The 22,097-nt window shown below is 42.3% G+C and overlaps 1 protein-coding gene across 1 annotated transcript in view; it reads right to left on the reverse strand.

Moving 5' to 3' along the window:
• Positions 1-276: 276 nt before the first annotated feature.
• The window catches only part of hsd11b2 (hydroxysteroid (11-beta) dehydrogenase 2), a 64,508-nt gene continuing 42,687 nt past the window's right edge, over positions 277-22,097 (reverse strand). The window contains exons 2-5 of the mRNA XM_087995952.1: positions 13,054-13,266; positions 10,536-10,721; positions 9,188-9,325; positions 277-2,609 (exon numbers count right to left, since the gene is read on the reverse strand). Coding sequence (XP_087852078.1) covers positions 2,272-2,609; positions 9,188-9,325; positions 10,536-10,721; positions 13,054-13,266 — 875 coding nt within the window. The 3' untranslated portion in view covers positions 277-2,271. The remainder of the gene's footprint in view (positions 2,610-9,187; positions 9,326-10,535; positions 10,722-13,053; positions 13,267-22,097) is intronic.

The raw sequence follows: 22,097 nt of genomic DNA on the forward strand, positions 1-22,097 counted from the left end.
TGTGGATTTAACTTCATTTTTTATAATCTGCACTGGAAATTTATCATTAGTCACTAATCCAAATATTACAGGATAGAAATTATATATCCTACAAATCTAAATGGCAGCTAGTGCTCAAAGAGTTAACAGAGGCTTGTAGTCAGTTACATACTATGTTGCTTTGATGGAGAAAGACATTGAGGATTTTGCTGAGGCAGTACTTCCATTGTGATGGTTCAAATAAGTGCGCTACGATGTTCTCCCAAGAGCCATAATCATGCCAATACAAGAACAAGATGTGATCTGATATTTATTTAAGTAATACAGGAAAAAAAACTGGAAAGAAAATACTACATAGACCTACATTTGACCACAAGCTATTCTTTTGCAAAAATGAAAATGGGATAACTTGTTTCATCTTGTGATGTAAAACAAGCTGCACGGTCCTTGAATAAATACAAGTCGTCTGTCTATTACAATAAAAACCATTCTCAACATGGTTCAAGTTATATCACATCCTTACATTCTGTATTTTCATACCTTTCAAAGACCCTTTGGCATTTCGGATTCTAAATTAAATCTATTAATCATCAAACATAACATTTCCAAATATAAAAGCTAATTTTTAACTTGGGCTACATTTCTATTCCTAAATTAAAACTTACAGGCATGAAAGTAATATTCATGATTAATGATGAGAGTTAGGTCATTCTGCTTTTTCCCTGAATTTATCACAGCACACGCTTTGCACAAATTACATCTTTAAAAGAATAAAAATCAAAGCTTTCCATTATTCTGCAGGTTTTGCTCCAGTAGTTACAACAGATGTAAGGAAATATTAACTTAAAGGATATCATAAGAATGTAGGCTCTGCATCACAAATTATTTGACTTGTATAAATACTTGCAGTGTTGATGGCTACAGTGACACATGGACTTAAATCATACTTCAAAGATGAATACATTAACATTGATGTTCAAAGCATAAACAACAGATTAATAATATACACAAGCACACACACAGAATCAAATGTATATGCAGTATACATAAAGACCCCATTCATAGCTTCTTAATGCCATTGTTTTGTTTTGGACATTCCATGATTGAATATTATACCAGTAGTTCCTGAAAGCTAGCAGAAAGTTTTGACTTTCACTAGCTTCAACTGAAAGAGGTTTATTGACAAGTGATATCAAGCAGCAGTATAACATAGATCAAGGCTTTGTTTGAACAATATATGTTGAATTTTAATATGCATTAAACAAAATTTTTTTTTCTAAAATGCTTAAACAAATGAAGGATGCAAATAGTTCCTTTTTAGAAGAAAATGGATAACATATAGAACAAGGATCACTTTGAAAGGAATATTCTCTTACCAAAATCTTCTACAAAAGATATAGAGGATTCCTTCTATTTGGAAGAAATTTCCAGTCCTGAACTATATTATCAATCTCTATCTTTGGATATTATTTTGGAGTGAATATAGCATTTATAAAATGAATTAAGCACACTATTTGGTAAAAATAGGCATGTGGATTGATAGGTTCAAAAGTCCTTTTTTTAAAATCATAGGTTTGTTGCATCTATAAGCACAATTTCTTCAAAAGGTTGATGAAGATTGAAACAGTCCAGATTTCCCCAACAAGTTAGATTGCATCTTCAAAATTGTTCAAAGAACAATTATTTATAAAACTTACACTGGATTCCATTGTTAGGAGTATAATTTTACAATCTTTGTCCTGCAAAAATGCTCCCTTTATGTGCCAGAATCTAACATTTTATAAAACCACAACTTCTGGGAATTCAGAACATTTAACCCATAATTATAAGTTACATTAAAACAGACAATCATATTCAAAAACAGATAAGTAATATTTGAAACTTGGGATGCTGTTGAACATTTTCCAATAATCATTTACAAATGATTTTTAAAAAAAGCTATAGTTTGTACAATTGTTATTTTATATACAAAATGCCCGAGTGTTAAAAACTTGGGAGTACTATATACCTTCAATGATTGGAATCAAGGGGGTGAAAATTAACAACATGGGTGTTCTATTATAGATGGTCAATGCACTTTCGTGAATTTAGCATGCAGACAGTGCAGTGAAATTTATCTCCCATCTTTCCTTCCTTCTTATCTCAGTTTTCCCAGTAGAGTGAATTATATTCACGGTGTTACTAAGTGAACAACTAATACATTGAGGATTATCAGAAAAATGTATCATTTTTTACAATATGTATTCTCCTCACCACCAGCCCCCAACCCCACCCTATCCTACCACCACTGCACTATTTTTGCAAACCCTTTGGTAAGACTTTTTTAATTAAGAAAAACCTGTTGAAAATTAAATCACTCAGTGATGTTGGTAAAATACATAGAAAGATATACAAAACAATAACTGCTTTTCCTGCATAATATCTTGGTTTTGGATTTCTTGAGAGTATAGCATCAGTGATGCTTTCAATGACAGGGCTAAAGTCCTCCTTGGCGGTTGTAATGTATTTCAGGAATAGGTCTTTTGTCTCTAGCATATACTCTTCCCCATAGTCCTGAAGCAGTTCTGAAGAAATATTCTTTATGAGATGGTGGACTTGCTGTTCCCAGTACTCAAAATTACGTGATGGAGCTGGAAATTAGACACAAGAATGATTAAATAATAAGACAAACAACAAAATAATAACATTTTCTTTCAGACAGGAAAAGAAGATATTGTCGTTTGGCAGTGTAGATCAATAAGACTGCAATCTTCCTCATCCATAAATCATAAAATGACTGATTAATAACCATTTGCAATGATCTGGATTTACCAGAATCTGGATCTTCCAGACTTTCTGCCATCATGCTATAGTACCCATGACCAGTTTATGCACAAGTGAGGTGCTATTGCCTTTCAACAAAAGTACATGGAGTTCAGGCCCAGAACCAAATCTTTACAAGTAACAAATGTTAGAAATTGACTAAAGAGAAAGCCAATGGATTGGAGAACATCAGCAACACTTACACAAACATATGCCTCATTAGTCAATTTGATTGGCACCACTGGCACTGGACTCAATATTCATCTCCTCTGCCACAGATACAGTGACTGTTGTATGCCCCATTTACAATGTACAGTTCACTCACCAACTCTACTTTGACATCATCTCCCTCCCAAAATTCCTTCTAAATTTTCTTTACACTTGGCAAGCTGCAAACTTAGCACTGCTTTCTTCTTAACGGGCAACATAAAAAATTGAAGTTTCAAGAAGTTATGGAGAGCTTGGCTAGTTCAATGCATCATGCAATCCAATTTTCTGGCTGCTCGTAACTGCATATACACACACACATATCCAAGACACTGTTCTTTGGTCTCTTTATATCACCTCCCTCACATTCTATTCTATATTATCCTATGCATCTCATCTTTCCCCTACTTTCACATGCCCCATTATATATCACTACTCATAGACCTTGTTCTCCCTGTCCTCACCTAATCTCAATCTAATCTTTCTCAGAGCTGCCTATCCTACTGCTAGTTTCTTATCCCACACCTGGACTATTAATTTCCCTTCTCTGACAAAAGAAATCCTGCTTTCAGGAGAGTGGATAAAATGCAAAAGGCATAGGCAGGATGCACCCAGCTTGAAATCCTGAGATTAGTTCCTACAAACCTTAAAAATGCATTGATTTTATCATACAGTCAAATGAAACTCAAATAATCTGAGCTTTTGTCCATTCCCCATTAATCTAGATACCTTAAATTGATCTGTGGCTTCCAGGCTGGTGTGTAAGATAAGTGTTTATTGACAGTCAAGAGCCTAAACTTTATTATAAATATTCAGGTGAGAAACTGAGATGCTGCTTATCAAAACCATTGATCATTATAGGCTGATGTTTTCTCCAGCTCAGAGGACCTTGACCCAGAATGATCACAACCCACTGGGTACTTCAGCTCCAGCTTTGAGTCCTGGGTTATTGACTACAGCTGAATGGAAGCACTTCCAGAGTTTTATTCAAAATCAGGGCTTGAATCTGGACAGTCTCTGGGCCCCATTAGGTTTGCTCATATTTCCTCTCTCCTAACAGGCCAGCTACCTACTGCAAATCTTCCAGGTTTCTCGCCACCTACCCTTCACTGACTTCACCAATGAATCCAGAAAGCTCACACCAGTTGTGGCTCAGTTTCTCTCTTGACTATGAGATCTTGCCTAGTTCCCTGCTTCCCAACCTACCTGCTGCATACTGCTCAATCTAAATGTTCCTGCCCCTCCCATTGTTGGAGCTCACTGCTTCTCCAACCCCAGGTTCCCTCCCTCCCACATTTGGAGTGCCTCCAATCCCAGGTTCCCTCCCTCCCACACTCTGAGCACCTCCAACCCCAGGTTCTCTCTTCTCTCACGCTCAGAGCTCCTCCAATCCCAGATTTGCTCAGTCCTTATTTTCCCCACGCTACCATTGCTTGCTTTGTAACCCTTCTATTGAAAATATGTTGAGGCCTCACATAGGAGTCCAGGTCAGATTGATTCCCAACAGTCCCATGCTTCAAATGTGATGGTGAAATGAATTGCTCCACTACTCCTCCATATTCTTATCCTCTCACTCAGATTAAGTCAATTATTTAACAAGAGGGCACTGAATGTCTTGTTAATTATACACACAAGAAATTGCTAAATTGTATAATCACACTATTCTAATGTTGAACAATTATGCTGCTATAAGGATTAAAGGGAATTGCAATGGATTGTCAAATTCAAGTTACTGGACACAACAGGCACTAAATTATTTGGGATTTCCTGCCTATATTTTTCTCCCTCTCTTTCTGAAAGCTGTTAACTGATGGGAGCAGCCTTGTGGTTCCTTGGCCAGTTGGCTGTTCCTCCTGTGTAAGTCTGTATTGAGAGTTTTGGCAGGCAAGTCAACGGCCATGGGTATAACAACCAAACTCCACATTATTCAAAATCAAACCTCATAGCAGAGGCTATTAAGGTAGCAGCTAGCCTGAAAGATTCCCATTTAATTCCAATTAAATAGCTAATGGGACTTGGAGGTGAATTAAAGCTCTCATTGCCCAAGCTGCCCAAATCAGAGGTCAGAGAATGGTACTAGAAAATTCAGAAGCTTTGAACCTGTTCCGCCATTTACTTACATCAGGACAAATGTGCACCACAACTTCACTTATCCACCTAGCTTTTAATAATTCATTCATGGCATGACAATGTCATTAGCTGGGTCAATATTTATTGTTGATGGTGATGGTGAGCTCTCTCCTTGAACTGCTGAAGTCCATTTGCTGCAAGTATAACCACTTTGCCATCAGGGATGGAATTACAGGGTTTCGACCCAATGACACTGAAGGAATGGTGATATATTTCAAAGCTGATGGTTGTATTTCCATACATCTGCTCCCTTTGTTCTTCTAGATGGCAGAAGTTGTGGACTTGGAAAATGTTGTTGAAGGAGCCTCGGTGAGTTTCCGCAATACATCTTAAGATGGTACCTCTGATGCTACTGAGTGTCGGTAGAGCAAGGACTGAATGTTTGTGGATGTGGTGCCATCAAATGGGTTGCTTTGTCCTGGATGGTAAAAAATTCATCAACTTCACCAACACATTCCACCCTGACCTTAAATTTACCTGGACCATCTCTGACACCTCCCTCCCCCTCCTGGACCTCTCCATCTCCAACAGTTACGACCGACTTGACACTGACATTTTCTACAAACCAACCGACTCCCACAGCTACCTGGATTACACCTCTTCCCACCCTACCTCTTGCAAAAATGCCATCCCGTATTCCCAATTCCTCCGCCTCCGCCGTATCTGCTCCCAGGAGGACCAATTCCACCATAGAACACACCAGATGGCCTCCTTCTTTAGAGACCGCAATTTCCCTTCCCACATGGTTAAAGATGCCCTCCAACGCATCTCATCCACATCCCGCACCTCCGCCCTCAGACCCAACCCCTCCAACCGCAACAAGGACAGAACGCCCCTGGTGCTCACCTTCCACCCTACCAACCTTCGCATAAACCAAATCATCCGCCGACATTTCCGCCACCTCCAAACAGACCCCACCACCAGGGATATATTTCCCTCCCCACCCCTCTCCGCCTTCCGCAAAGACCGTTCCCTCCGTGACTACCTGGTCAGGTCCACGCCTCCCTACGACCCACCCTCCCATCCTGGCACTTTCCCCTGCCACTTCAGGAACTGTAAAACCTGTGCCCACACCTCCTCCCTCACCTCCATCCAAGGCCCTAAAGGAGCCTTCCACATTCATCAAAGTTTTACCTGCACATCCACTAATATCATCTATTGTATCCGTTGCTCCCGATGCGGTCTCCTCTACATTGGGGAGACTGGGCGCCTCCTAGCAGAGCGTTTAGGGAACATCTCCGAGACACCCGCACCAATCAACCAAATCGCCCCGTGGCTCAACATTTCAACTCCCACTCCCACTCTGCCGAGGATATGGAGGTGCTGGGCCTCCTCCACCGCCGCTCCCTCACCACCAGACGCCTGGAGGAAGAACGCCTCATCTTCCGCCTCGGAACACTTCAACCCCAGGGCATCAATGTGGATTTCAACAGTTTCCTCATTTCCCCTTCCCCCACCTCATCCTAGTTTCTAACCTCCAGCAACTCGATCCCCTGACTTGTCCGACCTGCCCAGCTCCTTTTCCACCTATCCACTCCACCCTCTCCTCCCTGACCTATCACCTTCATCTCCTTCCCCACTGACCTATTGTACTCTATGCTACTCTCTCCCACCCCCACCCTCCTCTAGCTTATCTCTCCACGCTTCAGGCTCTCTGCCTTTATTCCTGAAGGGCTTTTGCCCGAAACGTCGATTTTGCCTGTCCTCGGATGCTGCCTGAATTGCTATGCTCTTCCAGCACCACTGATCCAGAACCTTGTCCTGGATGGTGTCAAACCTCTTAAGTGTTCTTGTAGTTGCCTTCATCCAGGCAACTGGGGAGTATTCCATTGCATTCCTGATCAGTCCCTTGTAGATGATGGACAGGCTTTGGGGAATCAGGTGGGTTACTCACTGCGGAATACCTAGTTTCTGACCTATTCTTGTTGCCACAGTATTGATATGTTTAGTCTAGTTGGTTTTCTGGTCAATGGAAACCTCAATGATGTTGATAGTGGGGAAAATCAGTGATGGCGATGTAATTGAATGTCAACGGGCAATGTTTAGATTCTGTCTTTTTGGAGATGGTCACTGTCTGGCACAATTGTAATTTGCTATTTGTCAGCCAAACAGATTTCCTTCCCTTAAGAGCATTGGTAAACCAAATAGGTGTTTACAGTCTCATTGCTTTCATTAGACTTCTGATTTCAGATTCTTTTCTAATTCAGCCACAAATCTGGATCCCTCCAACATTACTTGGATTTCTAGATTATTAGTCCACTTTGTCACTGCATCTTCTTGACTGGTTATCCTTCAGTATCTTTACTCAATGGAAATCTATTGATCTCAGTCTCAAAAGTTCCCTTTGTCCAAGCATCCACTACAATTGGTGTTTCAAAACTTTCCTACGAACAGTGATCAAAGCTAAAGGGTCAAAGAAGATAACATGCTCAAAATGAGTTTTAAAAAACGAAAAGAAACAATTGTCATGAAGTGCTGCTTAATTTAAAAAGCCCAATATTGCAGCAAGACAGAAATACTGAATAAGGTAAGGAATCTACAATCTGCCATGCTGGTAACAAATGAACTAAAACAGGAGATCATTCATAATGAATCTATATAGTATCTATCTGTGAATGTTCTTACAGCACACATAAAATTTATAATCCAAGGAGTATAGCTGAAAGTATTGTGCCAGAAATTTACTTCATTATCTAGTAGATGGTAAACATTGCATTGCATCTCTCTAAAGGTGAACGTGTTATCCAGGTCAATCAGTACATAGAAGGGGGTCCAATGGATTCAGTGAGTTCTGTGAATATTGACTTGGTGGAGAAGACAATTTCCATTCTTCCTCACTGGTGAAATATTCTGCCTACTCTGTGGGGCTCATTGCTTACTGGAATCAGAGCACACTCTTCCAGTTAATGTTGCACAGCACTGCCAACTGTCAAGTGATAAGTGCCAGATGTGGTTCAGCCTTCTGTTCACTTGTCTGAACAATCACTTTAATGAGCACTGAACATTCCCATAAGCTGTTAGCTTCAATGCAATTACTTCAGTTTTGGCCATTGAAAGAAAATCATCAGGCATACTGTCAAACAGAACATAAACCACCCAATCCTCCCCAAGTTCCTTGTCCATTTTACAGTTTGCCTGTCTATGCAGGAGCATTCTGACTTTCAATACTGGGTACATTAAAAAAAAGTATGAAGTCAGTTCTGTTAAAACACATTTATTTTTGCTCCTCCAAACAGTGAAAAATGTGGACTCGCTGTGAAAGGGGCTTGACAAGTATCTGTGAGTAAGAGGGCACTTCCAGTTATTGGAGGGCATCACTAGTTTATTAATCAAGAGAAGTCCCAGCATGTTCTGGGACTTGCTCGATTGTTGAAGGGAGTCAAAAAAGTGTGTGCAGGGCTTTCCCCCAAATTTGTCTCAGGTCTTTTGCCTTCTTACAGAAAGGTAGTTAGCAAGATGTTTCATAGAACGTTACAGCATGGAAAAAGGCCATTCTAATTGTTTTTCTTTTTTCAATTACTTATCCCTCTTATTTTTAAGAAAAATAACCACTGACTTTGCTTCCACCCCACCACCTCCCAGATCACAATAATTCTCAACTTCTTCCTCTATCTTTCATTCGTTATTTTGAATGGGTTTCCTCTAGTTACTGAATTGTCTGCCAGTTAGTTCAAAAAAGGTTGGAGCAGGGAGAGGATTAGTGGTCAAGATTTGAAAGACATATTGGTTCTTCATACTGACAATTGCTCTGCTGCATTATCCTTCTCACTGTGACTGATAAAATAAGGATTACACTTTTCTCGGTTCTCCTTGTGTAGCAAGTTCTGCTAGAAAGGGCGCAGTACTACAAGAAAACTATTTGTCTCTGGTTCATAATGAGCTGAACAAGAATGATGAACATTTTGACATCTTTCTTCCAAAAGCCAATTTTGTCTTTTTGAATTATTAGTGGAAATTTGAGCAGCATTCCAGAGCTGCAATCATATTAAAGACTGACTACTGGTGCCATCAGGAATTAAGCAAAGTCCACGTTATGCTGGCTTTTGCCTTTACACCAAATAATACCTACCTGTTTTGTAAAATGCAGGAAGTATGGTGCAAACTTTCACTCCCCAGTGTCTCAATTCCAGGCGTAAAATGTTTGTGAATAGGGTGAGTGCAGCTTTCGAAGCTCCATAAGCCGCTAAAAAGGGTAATGGAATCTCTCCTAGGAGGAAATGCACGGTGAATGGTTAGTCACATTTTTATTAAGTTGCATTAAATAAAATGTAAATGAGATTATTGATTAAAATATTTATTGATGTATTATGCTATTAGAGATAACTTTGAATGCGTACTGTATGAAGTTATTCCACATTTGCAAAGCGTCACTATGCATTCAATGTATGTACGTTAGATGATTCATTTATGATAGAGATACTGTTTTGCGATAGCACAGTCAGTATAGACCAGTTGTATATGTGGGGCAAGCAGGAAAATGAAGTTAAAGCATCAAAACTGATAAACTTTGATCTTATTCAATGACATAGCTGGCTCAAGGGGCCAGATCACTCAATTCTATAGTTTGTATAATCTATTTTTAATTTTAAAAAAATGTTATCTACCATGATAAAAAAACGTTATATACCACGAATCATTGCATGATAACTACATTGCTTAAATATTAAAGAAAGATCAACTGGGAAGCAGTACATTTATGGATGAACACATTTTCTCCCTATAATCAGTCACTACAGGGAGCAAATTTCAAGAAAACTTTGTCTGCTCTGTCACCATCACACACAAAATCAGTCAAAACTTGAGAACAGGTATGGCAGTTAATGAGGCACAATGGAGAAGCTCAAAGGATATTATTTATCCCCTGGGTTTCTATCTCGATTCTTAATTGTTTTTCTCTTATTCTTTCATTGGATTGTGGGTGTTGCATTGGTAGACCATTCTTAATTGCCCTTGAACTGCTTAACCACTTCAGAGGTTAGTTACAATCACATTGCTAGAAGATTTGGCATCATTTAATGCAAGACCAAGTAAAAATGGCAGATTTCCTTCCCTGGTGGACAACTTCATAAATCAAATGGGACCATCAATAATAACTGAGACAGATTTGTTAATTGAAGTTAAACCCCACTAGCTACCAAGGTGGGATGTGAACCTCTGTCAAGGGCATTAGCTTGGTCTGTTGAATTACTAACTCAGTGCCCTTATCATTGTGCCACCCTCTCATATTCAATATGTGTTGCAAAAACCCTGGAACAACTAGTGTTTGTCACCAGGTTCATCAATTGCTAGAATATATTGACCACCCAGAGGCTGATTAGACTCTAAACAGATTTTGGAAATGGGGAATAAGACTTTCATATAATTATACTGAACTTTGTGTATTTCTCAGATTTCTCTAATAATACATTAGAGCTTACCCACTGGACTGGAAACATTGACAATTCTGCCTTTTGCTCTACGTATCAGAGGAAGGAAGCCTTTGGTAATTGCTATTGCACCAAAGAAGTTGACCTCCATGCAGCCTCTGTAGTTGGACATGGCAGAGAGTTCAGCATCGCTAATGTTGAAGCACATTCCAGCATTGTTCACCAAACCCCACAAACCTGAAAAAAAAAGAGAGTACAACATCTTCATATTAAGGCTGCTGCAAGAAGTCATGGCTCTGTCTAAATCTAGATCTGAAGTTAGAAGAAAGGGATAGCCACTTGAAAATTTTCTCCAGAGGAAAATGATGGGCAGTGCACCCCCACTTTTGAGAAGCTGGAAACGCTGGATGTTTATAAATAGAGCAAAGCTTATACAGGAAAAACATACTTAATGTTAAATCAAGAGCTTTTCTTAAAAAAAAATCAACCTGCATATTTTTTGCCTTTGAAAGTTCAAGACTTAAAATGCTAAGTTCCAATTGGCATAAATTTGGTTGGTGGCCTGTACTTGTTTCTTGATGAGCTGTGGGTTTTAGGGTAATTTAATTACCCTAAAATTAACTTTGTTAATTGTAACTGCTTGAGAAAAGAAAGAGAAAACTAGCATTCACTGCATGCCTCAAAGAACTGGAAGTGATCCACTGTGCTGCTGGGCTGCTCTGACCCAGCCTAAGTAGAATAATGTACTTTAATGCAGTGTCATTAACCTTTTGAACAAGGCAACACTTTCAAGCAGTGCTTTCACTGAAAGCCAATGCCAACATGCTGCACTCAAGAACAGAATTTGCAGGCCCAACACAATGAGTTCTTGATTTTGAATGTGCCATTCTGGAAAGTTCGGAAATTACCTTGAATCAATAGATTTCACTAAACCAAATAATTCACTGCAGTGGATAATATTGATGCCAAGAGCTCATTTAAAACAGAAGGTGACCGATGAGAGTATTAAGCAGTAAAGTTTGCAACAAGGTCATTGAATCCCATTTGTTTGATCAAGAAAGAAATAAAGTATTCTGCTATTACTTAAGAGCTAAGAATAAAGGGTCACAACTGTCTCCTGCTCCTTTACAGTCATGTTTCTAGTTGACAGTTTGAACCACAACATTTGTCAAAATGACCTATGCACTCAGCTTGAAGAACAAATTGCAATAATCTAAATTTCTTTACTGTGGGTATGGTATTGGTCATCTGAATTCCTCTGCTCCACTTATCCATTGTAACCTTCACTCTGAATCTGCAGCACTCCAGTCTCTCAAGCTCAACCCTGATATTTGTCATTACACCTGCTGATGAGGATGGAGCTCTGGCTGTTTGGGTATTACCTTCCACTTTGTAAAGTTTGAACCGCCCATGCGACCATTTGCTCCCGCATCACGACTCCAACAACAATTAGCATCATGTTATTTCTGAGATTGCAACTCATCTTAAATCAGCCAGAATCTTCCTTTCAACCCCAAAAACACACTTTTTCTGCCTTTCCAAGATCTACACAAATGACTGCCATTGTTGAAGTCTGCTCTTGTCCCAGAGAATTAAAGTCTTCCTATCATGACTATTTTTTCTCCCTTGCCCAATCTCTCTCCATCTTGCTTCTCTCGGCTACTTTTATAGTTTCCTAACATCTACATACAGCATCCTCACCAGAATTAATTAGGAAAATATTTTCTCAGCTCTGCAATAATAAAAATTAAAAGAAAAGAAATACTCCAACTGCTTTTCAGTGGGGAAATATTTCATCTTCCCAAAATGTGTCATAACTCCAGGATCACTACAGATTTTCCATAAACAGAACAGGAGCAGGACTAAGAGGCAATGAGGGATGACACGCAGAATAAGACTTAAAGATGACCACCACTTTGTAAGGTCTTTTCCAGGTTTACAGACTTTGCCATTAGCAATAATTTGTATTGTGCTGACACTGCTGCCATTTTTGTGTTAAAACACTGCTCAGGGATTTCCTTTCCCTCATCAGATCAAAAGGCCTCGCAGACTGGATTTAGAACAGTCTGCATACCACTGCAAATGTAAAATTAGCTGGCCCTACAGTTTATGATGAGATTTTACCGTATTTCATGATGGTAAAACAGTACAATGGAAAGTACAAGTAAGATGCCTCTTAATTTATTTTAAAGTGACAGTGGAGAAAGAGAGAAAGAGAGAGAGAGAGAGATTGTCATTAAGACATACCACACCATCAGAAACGTAAGGCATTTAGTGCATGTATGTTTAGGTAAGTGTCTTTACATCTTTCCATGTATTCAAACAGGGAGGTGCTCAGTGAGAAACTATTAGGGTACAGTTTTTGAAAGGGCTGGATGTCTATGATTTACATATTTAATTATGTGGTCATTGAAAGTGGTCTCAGATGAATGTCATTGGTCTCACCATTATTTCTGATTCAAAGACTTGCCCATTAAACTAAAATGAGTGCAGTGGACATTGCATTATTCTTTATATAATTTGAAGACTACATTCACACCAGAATATTCAGGCGAATTTCACTTATTACCTCTTTCCCCAAGCTTCTCCTTTGTGATTTGCAAAGCTTGTTCAATATCCTCCGGTTTAGTGAGATCCATCTGAATTAAGGTAAGTTGTTCTGAGCACATCTGTGACAGCTCCTTTGCTCCTGGTCCATTTTTATTCAGTACTGTAGCAAACACTTCAAAGCCCAGGGAGTCGAAATGTTGAGCCATTATCTTTCCAAAGCCCGAATCACATCCTAGATGTACCACATTGTTAAAAAAATAAACATTTTTTTAAAGAACAACAGGCAAATCACTCCAGTGTAAAATGAAACACAACTAGTCGAGTAAGCTTTTGGTCTGGCCTGCTTTGGAGAATAAGAACTGGACTGGTATGGATAGAGTTAATAAATCACAAAGGACAGGAAACATTGGGATGCAAGTTATTTACAGATTCCTAATACTATTGGATGGTACATTCAGCTGGAAATAAGGAGCTCATATAGATTAGAAAATCAAATTGATAAAAATAGTATAGAGAACCATCACTTACAACTCCCAAGAATGTTCCACAGAACAATGTACCAAGGTTGACCAAAGAGGAGAAGGGGTTAACATGGGACAGTCTCAGAATATTAGATATAACATTTAGGACTAAGAGCAGGAGGAATTGTTTCACTGAAGCTTTTGAAGCTTTTGAATTCTTTACCCCTCACCTGTCCCCTAGTGTGTCTGCTAAGTTGTTGAATAGATTGAAGGCTGAGATTGTTGGTAGATGCCTGGACTTCAGGGAATCAAAGGACATAGGGATTAAAGAAAAGTGCTACTTAACTTCAAGTTGATGTTTATTAAACTGTACTGTAAGAATTACAAGTTTACTGTCTCTTAATTTATATTGTGCTTATCCCAACCACCAGATGTCTCAAGCACAATGTTGGAAATGCTGCAGTTAATTTGTGATGAGCAAATAGCTTTGTACAACATCTCTTCTAAAAGGTTTAAGAAATATCTTTGAACCCCTATTTTTTCATAACTCACTCCTCTACAACCCAATTAAGTACTTCCAGCCCAGTCTCATTCAAAGCTGCGAGTATGTTAACTAACTGCTGCTGGCTCTGGCTTGTTAACCCTATTTCTGCTAGTGGGGGAATCAGCTATTACACTTGAGTTTGGAGCTGACTGTTTGGAGAGAGTATCTTCATTGTGCTAGTTTTTTTTTGCTTTTTTTTTACATATTGCATGTTTAGCAAAAGGTAACCAAAGAGAGACAGCCAAATTCTCCACGAGAAAACAGATAATTGTTTTTCTTTTTATTTTGAAGTAGCGTTTATTTATTGTCACGTGTAGCTTGTTACAAAGTGTCATGAAAAGTGCTGTCTCGTGTCACCACTCTCTGGAGCCATTTTAAAATGAAAAAAAAAACAAAATATAGAATATAATGGCGGACAAAAGAAGATTTCCAACTTCACAGTCCTTCTTAAATATTAATCGTGGGCCATGGGGCCAGTGGAGTACTCATCGTGGGCCATGGGGCCGGTGGAGTACTCATCGTGGGCCATGGGGCCGGTGGAGTACTCGTCGTGGGCCATGGGGCCGGTGGAGTACTCGTCGTGGGCCATGGGGCCGGTGGAGTACTCGTCGTGGGCCATGGGGCCAGTGGAGTATTCGCGTGGGCCATGGGGCCGGTGGAGTACTCCGTCGTGGGCCATGGGGCCGGTGGAGTACTCGTCGTGGGCCATGGGGCCGGTGGAGTACTCGTCGTGGGCCATGGGGCCGGTGGAGTACTCGTCGTGGGCCATGGGGCCGGTGGAGTACTCCTCGTGGGCCATGGGGCCGGTGGAGTACTCGTCGTGGGCCATGGGGCCGGTGGAGTACTCGTCGTGGGCCATGGGGCCGGTGGAGTACTCGTCGTGGGCCATGGGGCCGGTGGAGTACTCCGTCGTGGGCCATGGGGCCGGTGGAGTACTCCGTCGTGGGCCATGGGACCGGTGGAGTACTCCGTCGTGGGCCATGGGGCCGGTGGAGTACTCGTCGTGGGCCATGGGGCCGGTGGAGTACTCATCGTGGGCCATGGGGCCGGTGGAGTACTCGTCGTGGGCCATGGGGCCGGTGGAGTACTCGTCGTGGGCCATGGGGCCGGTGGAGTACTCGTCGTGGGCCATGGGGCCGGTGGAGTACTCCGTCGTGGGCCATGGGGCCGGTGGAGTACTCCGTCGTGGGCCATGGGGCCGGTGGAGTACTCGTCGTGGGCCATGGGACCGGTGGAGTACTCGTCGTGGGCCATGGGGCCGGTGGAGTACTCGTCGTGGGCCATGGGGCCGGTGGAGTACTCGTCGTGGGCCATGGGGCCGGTGGAGTACTCCGTTGTAGGCCATGGGGCCAGTGGAGTACTCCGTTGTAGGCCATGGGACCGGTGGAGTACTCGTCGTGGGCCATGGGACCGGTGGAGTACTCGTCGTGGGCCATGGGGCCGGTGGAGTACTCGTCGTGGGCCATGGGGCCGGTGGAGTACTCGTCGTGGGCCATGGGGCCGGTGGAGTACTCGCGTGGGCCATGGGGCCGGTGGAGTACTCCGTCGTGGGCCATGGGGCCGGTGGAGTACTCGTCGTGGGCCATGGGACCGGTGGAGTACTCCGTCGTGGGCCATGGGACCGGTGGAGTACTCCGTCGTGGGCCATGGGGCCGGTGAAGTACTCGTCGTGGGCCATGGGACCGGTGGAGTACTCGTCGTGGGCCATGGGACCGGTGGAGTACTCATCGTGGGCCATGGGGCCGGTGGAGTACTCGTCGTGGGCCATGGGGCCGGTGGAGTACTCGTCGTGGGCCATGGGGCCGGTGGAGTACTCGTCGTGGGCCATGGGGCCGGTGGAGTATTCGCGTGGGCCATGGGGCCGGTGGAGTACTCCGTCGTGGGCCATGGGGCCGGTGGAGTACTCGTCGTGGGCCATGGGACCGGTGGAGTACTCCGTCGTGGGCCATGGGACCGGTGGAGTACTCCGTCGTGGGCCATGGGGCCGGTGGAGTACTCGTCGTGGGCCATGGGGCCGGTGGAGTACTCGTCGTGGGCCATGGGGCCGGTGGAGTATTCGCGTGGGCCATGGGGCCGGTGGAGTACTCCGTCGTGGGCCATGGGGCCGGTGGAGTACTCGTCGTGGGCCATGGGACCGGTGGAGTACTCCGTCGTGGGCCATGGGGCCGGTGGAGTACTCGTCGTGGGCCATGGGGCCGGTGGAGTACTCCGTCGTGGGCCATGGGGCCGGTGGAGTACTCCGTCGTGGGCCATGGGGCCGGTGGAGTACTCGTCGTGGGCCATGGGACCGGTGGAGTACTCGTCGTGGGCCATGGGGCCGGTGGAGTACTCGTCGTGGGCCATGGGGCCGGTGGAGTACTCCGTCGTGGGCCATGGGGCCGGTGGAGTTCTCGTCGTGGGCCTTGAGGCCTGGTGGCCAGGCACGAGTCCCCTCCACCGCACTGCGCTGCTGGAATGAAAGTCACCACTCTTCAGCGCCATCTGGCCTCCACCGACATAATCGGCACCATCTTGATTACACACTTGATTACAAAACCTGAATAAAAAACCCAGCAGAAATCAAGGAAACAAAGCCAAAAGGAATGAGAAACATACAGATATTAAAGTCTCATTTAAGCCTCATCTCCATGCAGACACCCGGACCAAGCACAGCCTGGAGTCACGGGAGGAGCTGAGTCCTTGCTGCCGCTAACACCATCACCTCAACTGGATCCTGGAACAGGCTCAGGTAGGGCCTGCTCGCAGCCTCCGGTCACCAGGTCCCTCACCGGATCCCAGAACATGCTTGGGCGGGGCCCATCACCAATGCTTTGCCAAAGCAAAATACTTTAAACAAAAACATGGGAAAGACAAAGCAAAAAGACAAAAGAAAAGCAAAAAAGCAAAAGAAAAGCAGACGGAAGTGAACAAACTCAGGACCTCAACTACGATGCTGCTTCTCTGTTGCCATCTTGATGGCATCTTATCATCATTATGAGGAGATAAATCTAACAAGTATGTCCAGTCACCATGTACGTGAACTCTATCCCTCTGCCCATCTCAGATATTCCTGAATCATTTTGATAACATTCACTAAAATCAGTAAGTAAAAGTTCATGTTATCTCCCAAGCCATGAATTCAACTGCATATGGTCAAAAATGGTAGCATTTTGTGTGAGTAAAATGGGTACCACAAAGTTACTGGGTTGTAGTGTGTTTGAGTGTAAAGATGGAGTCAATGGGAATCAGGGAAATCTCTCTGCCGGAGTACTTCACACTGAGCACAAAGGAGGATGGCTGAGATTGGTGAAAATCAATCATCTCATCTCCCAGGAGATGGTTGTGGGAGTTTGTTAGAGCATGTGTTTCAAATCAACCTGTTCAGAGACTTTATTACACAACTTTGGAGCAGGTGAGAGTTGAAGTCAGGCCTCCTGGCTGGAAGGTTGGGACACTACCACTGTGTTGATTGCCATGTTCAGTTACCATTTGTGACTCTTTGGATACTGAAGTTGTCTGAACCCACTTTCAGCATGGCCTGGACAACATTTGGACTTGGAATGATCACTTTCACACCAGTCAAGTGCCAGGCAATGACCATATCTAAGAAGAAAAAATAATCTAACTATCTTCCTTCGATGGAATTCCCTTTGCAGAACTCTTCACCATCAACATCCTGGCTGTTAATATCGACCATATAATTACTGGGTCTATCAGAGTAAGCTAGAGGTGGGAACAGCTCACCTCCCAACTCCCTGAGGCCTGCCTCCCATCCACAATGGCAGAATTCAGAGTGCAATAGAATACTCTCACTTGCTTGCAAGTGTTCAGTTCCAGCAACACTCAGGAAGATTGACACCATCAAGGTAAATTGCCTTGCTTGATCAATGCCCCGTCCACCATCTCAAACATTTAGCCTTTCCACCACTAGTGTATAGTGGCAATAGCACGCCCCCTTTTCAAGGTGCACTGCAGTAACTCACCAAGCTTCTTCAACAGGACCTTCCAGACCAGTGATCTCTACCACCCAATTTAGAGGATAGTACTCTTGCAATGAATTCTCCTTATTGTTTTGCAGCTCACAAATCATTGCACTAAGCATTTATTTAAAAAAAGTGGGAAGCCTTCCATTTGCCCACTGATAGAATTCAGCACTTAAAGATAAGTTGCCATATTTGTGAAACTTACACTCTGACCATTATTTTTACTTGAAAGATTGAATGCTATTATTTTTTTAAAATAGTTTGCTCTTGGGAAGGGTGCGTTTCCAGAAAAGCCCAAATTCATTGTCCATCCTATTGGTCCTTGAGAAGATGGTGGTGAGCTGTGTCCGTCACAGTCTGCGTGCTGTAGGTACACCCACAGTGCAGTTAGGGAGGATGTTTTAGAATTTTGATTGCGATTGTGAACAAATGGCAATATAAAAGCTATATGTTGCCAAGCTTGGAGGGTGTTCAGTCACATCTGCTGCCTGTCCTTTGAGGCTGTACAAGCTACTGGTTTGAAATATGCAGTCAAAGAAGCCTCGATGAGTTACTACACTGCATCTTGCAGATGATATAAAAGTTATTGCTAATACATGCAGCTGGTGGACATAGTAAATGTTAATGGTGATGGATAGGGTGCTGATCAAATAGACTATTTTATGTGGGATGGTGTCAACCTTCTTGAATGTTGTTGGAGTTGCCCTCCCTCAGGCAAGTGAACAGTAATTCTATTGCATTGCTGACATGTTTATTCCTGACGAAGGGCTTATGCCTGAATGTCGATTCTCCTGCTCTTCGGATGCTGCCTGACCTGCTGTGCTTTTCCAGCAGCACACTCTCAATTCTGATCTCCAGCATTTGCAGTCCTCACTTTCTCCTCGATCATGGACGTGCTTTGAGGAGCAGGATGGAGGAACCATAGCTGGCACACAGCCTAGCACATCAGTTGGTGAAAGAGTAATGTCATTCATTTTGAAATTCCATCACCTCTTACAAAATAAGTCACTTTGTCTCTCTATATATTTATCCCCAAACATTCATTGTCTTCTCTACCTTCAGAAATCAGACTAAGACTATAACTCCGTTATCTTGTCTACATATCTGTATATTTACATTTGTGTCTCAGTGCTTACCTTTGGTGTGCAAAGTTTCTACTTTCCAACTCCTTGTTTTTCTCCTTAGAATGGGCAAGTTTCCACTCTGCGATGGGAATGCTTTTCACTTTGGGCAACTGCCCTACTTCTTTTGAGTCATGATCTGGCCCGACCACTATTGCCTACTGTTTGGGATCTGCATGCATTTCTTTAGCTTACCTCAGTATTGTAAAACATTCCTTACTTGTCGGAGTTTTGGCCACATTCACTAATTCTAACAGAAACAGAAAAAGTCATGCAACACAACTATTTACACTTCATGTGGAAATTATTGAACAAACGTTTACCACCACTCAGTAACCAAGGAAGCTCTCAAAATGATCACATGGACCTCCACTTTTGTAAACACCACCAAGATGACTCAGCACTGATACCTGCTGCATGGAGTGGCTCCTGATGTTTGCTGCCTTCAGCTTGGCAGTGAATCAGCCAGAAGGTTGTATCAGGTTGCTGTGGTTCCAAAGGGATGTACCTGGCTGTGATACAAAAAAAACTTTGGCTGGCAACCAGGTCGAAGCTCTGACCCGAGGTCAGCTTCAGTATGAGGAAGATGGTGGAAAATGACTAAAAAAAAAAATTGGTTAAGAGGAAACCCAGGGAAAGCCGCAAGTAAAAAGGCTCAGAAATAAAAAAAAAATTGAGAGTATAAAAATCTGAAGCCAAAAAACCCTGAGAGCCCACCAAGTCTCTCTGACCAGAGCAAGACTTCAACAAAATGATCCCTGTTTTCCAGTTAGGCTTATTCACAGAAGACGTTTATTCAAATTAATACAACAGCAAAATACTGCTGATACTGACTTTCATCTGAATGCAACATTTGTTAAATCCTTGTTAAATCAGCCATAATAAGAGGTGTCTGATTTCACTTGGCCTGTTTGCGCATGCATTTTGAACTACCTGGAGGTGGCATTTGTACGATTCAGTGGTCTTAACGTTGATCAAAAACACAAAATAGGTTAAAGTGCAAATGAGTAGTGGATCCACTTTCCCAGAAATTGTGCCAATTACCCAGTTGGAATAAATTAATTAAAGATTTATTCTTGATTTTAGCTACATGTGGCTACTGATTAATGTACTGCTTACTTAGTTTGCTGCTTCTGCAGGGGCGATTTCAGAGGGAATAGAACCTCAAATCTCCTCAAGTCCTGCTCAGCTACTCACTGTCCTTTGCTAATAACCAGGCACTAGTGTTTTGACAGATCTTCAGTAATCCCTGGAGGAGGATGACAGTCTTCAAGGCCCATTCAAGGTCTCACCCTCCTGGCCTTTATACCAGAAGAAGACCTTCTTGCAAATTGAAGTTCAAGACCTTATAGCAGACTGAGTGGGTGGAATCTCAGCTATTTAGCTGCAGATAGTATGGCAGAACCACTTGCTGGTCAGCAAATCAATATAACATTGGCAGATTTTCTGCCAAATTGCATTTATCCCTTGAAAAGAATTGCCGTTTGAAGTTGCATTGGCATCTCTTCAGATGTGACAATCCATGATTCCTCTCAGTGATTTGAGAGACAGCCATCAGTTTTAAATCTACAGTTATATTTTGGCTTTGTCCCCTCTCTTTAAAAATACAGTTGTAAAAATTTAATATCTCCATTAATAATCCACAGTTATGATCTGATATCACAACAATGTAGCAGATGACTTCAATCTATAAATAAATTGTACAAATCTAATGGGCACCAACATTATGTTGGAAGAATTCCTAAAATCTGTCCGAAATAATTTTCTGGAGTAAAATGATGGGGAACCAACTATGGCACAGGCTGTTTTTGATTTAATATTATGCAATAATAAATAGACCATTAATTAGGAGATGCTGGTGTTGGACTGGGGTGTACAAAGTTAAAAACCACAACACCAGGTTATAGTCCAACAGATTTAATTGGAAGCACACTAGCTTTCGGAGCGACGCTCTTTCATCAGGTGATGAAGGAGCGACACACCGAAAGCTAGTGTGCTTCCGATTAAATCTGTTGGACTATAACCTGGTGCTCTGTGATTTTTAATTTTGTAGACCATTAATAATCTTGTTACAAAGTAACCTTTCAAAAATAGTGAGCATAATTTGAAAAAGATAACGGTCTGTTTCCATGCTGCACATCTCTATGACTCTATGGCTCTATATGGTTCAATCTGAAACTAGGTTCTTAAAATATGATGGTCTAAGGTGGAGGTTTGCTGTGGAGCACTGGAAAAATACATTAAAAAGTATGATGGTAGGTAGGGAACAGCCAATATTTAAAAAAAAAATAATATTCAATTTTCAAAACAATGTGTTCCTTAGAGATAAAAAAAACTCGAAGAAAAACAAGAGAGCCTTGGCCCATAGGTAAATGTAGATACAGTGTTTCGTCAAAGGAAGTGGTAAGAGGGGAAAGATTTCAAAAGGAACCGGAGGGTCAACCTTTATGTACCAGAAGGTGGCACATGTATGGAACAAGCTGTCAGAGGAAGTGATAGAGGCGCATATAATTACAATATTTGGACAGGTATACGGATTGAAAGGTTTAGACATATCTAGGCCAAACACAGGCAAATGGGACTCGTTTAGTTTGGAAACCTGGTTGGCATGGACAAGATGAACTGAAGGGTCTATTCTGTATTGTACGACTCTATTATTCTAACAGGCTTATAACATGGCCAAAAATAGGTAAGCCTGAAGATTGAAAGATGTTTTAAAATTCAGCAAAGTACTAAGAAATCGATAAAGAGAGAGAGAGAGAGAGAATAGAATATGAATGTAAAATAGCAAGAAACGTCAAATTATTCGGAGGGTCAGTGTGGACTTGTTGGACCAAAGGCCCCATTTCCACACTGTAGGGGTTCTATGTAAAACAGATTGGAGGTGAAGTGATTTGAACAGCAACTTCTAATGGCCATGACTGGAGCAGTTCAGGAGAAAGTGAGGACTGGAGATGCTGGAGATCAGAGTCAAG

Source organism: Chiloscyllium plagiosum, unplaced genomic scaffold (assembly GCF_037043375.1).
Source record: "Chiloscyllium plagiosum isolate Xiang-an unplaced genomic scaffold, Cpla_swu_hap1 HiC_scaffold_17, whole genome shotgun sequence".
NCBI lineage: Eukaryota > Metazoa > Chordata > Chondrichthyes > Orectolobiformes > Hemiscylliidae > Chiloscyllium > Chiloscyllium plagiosum.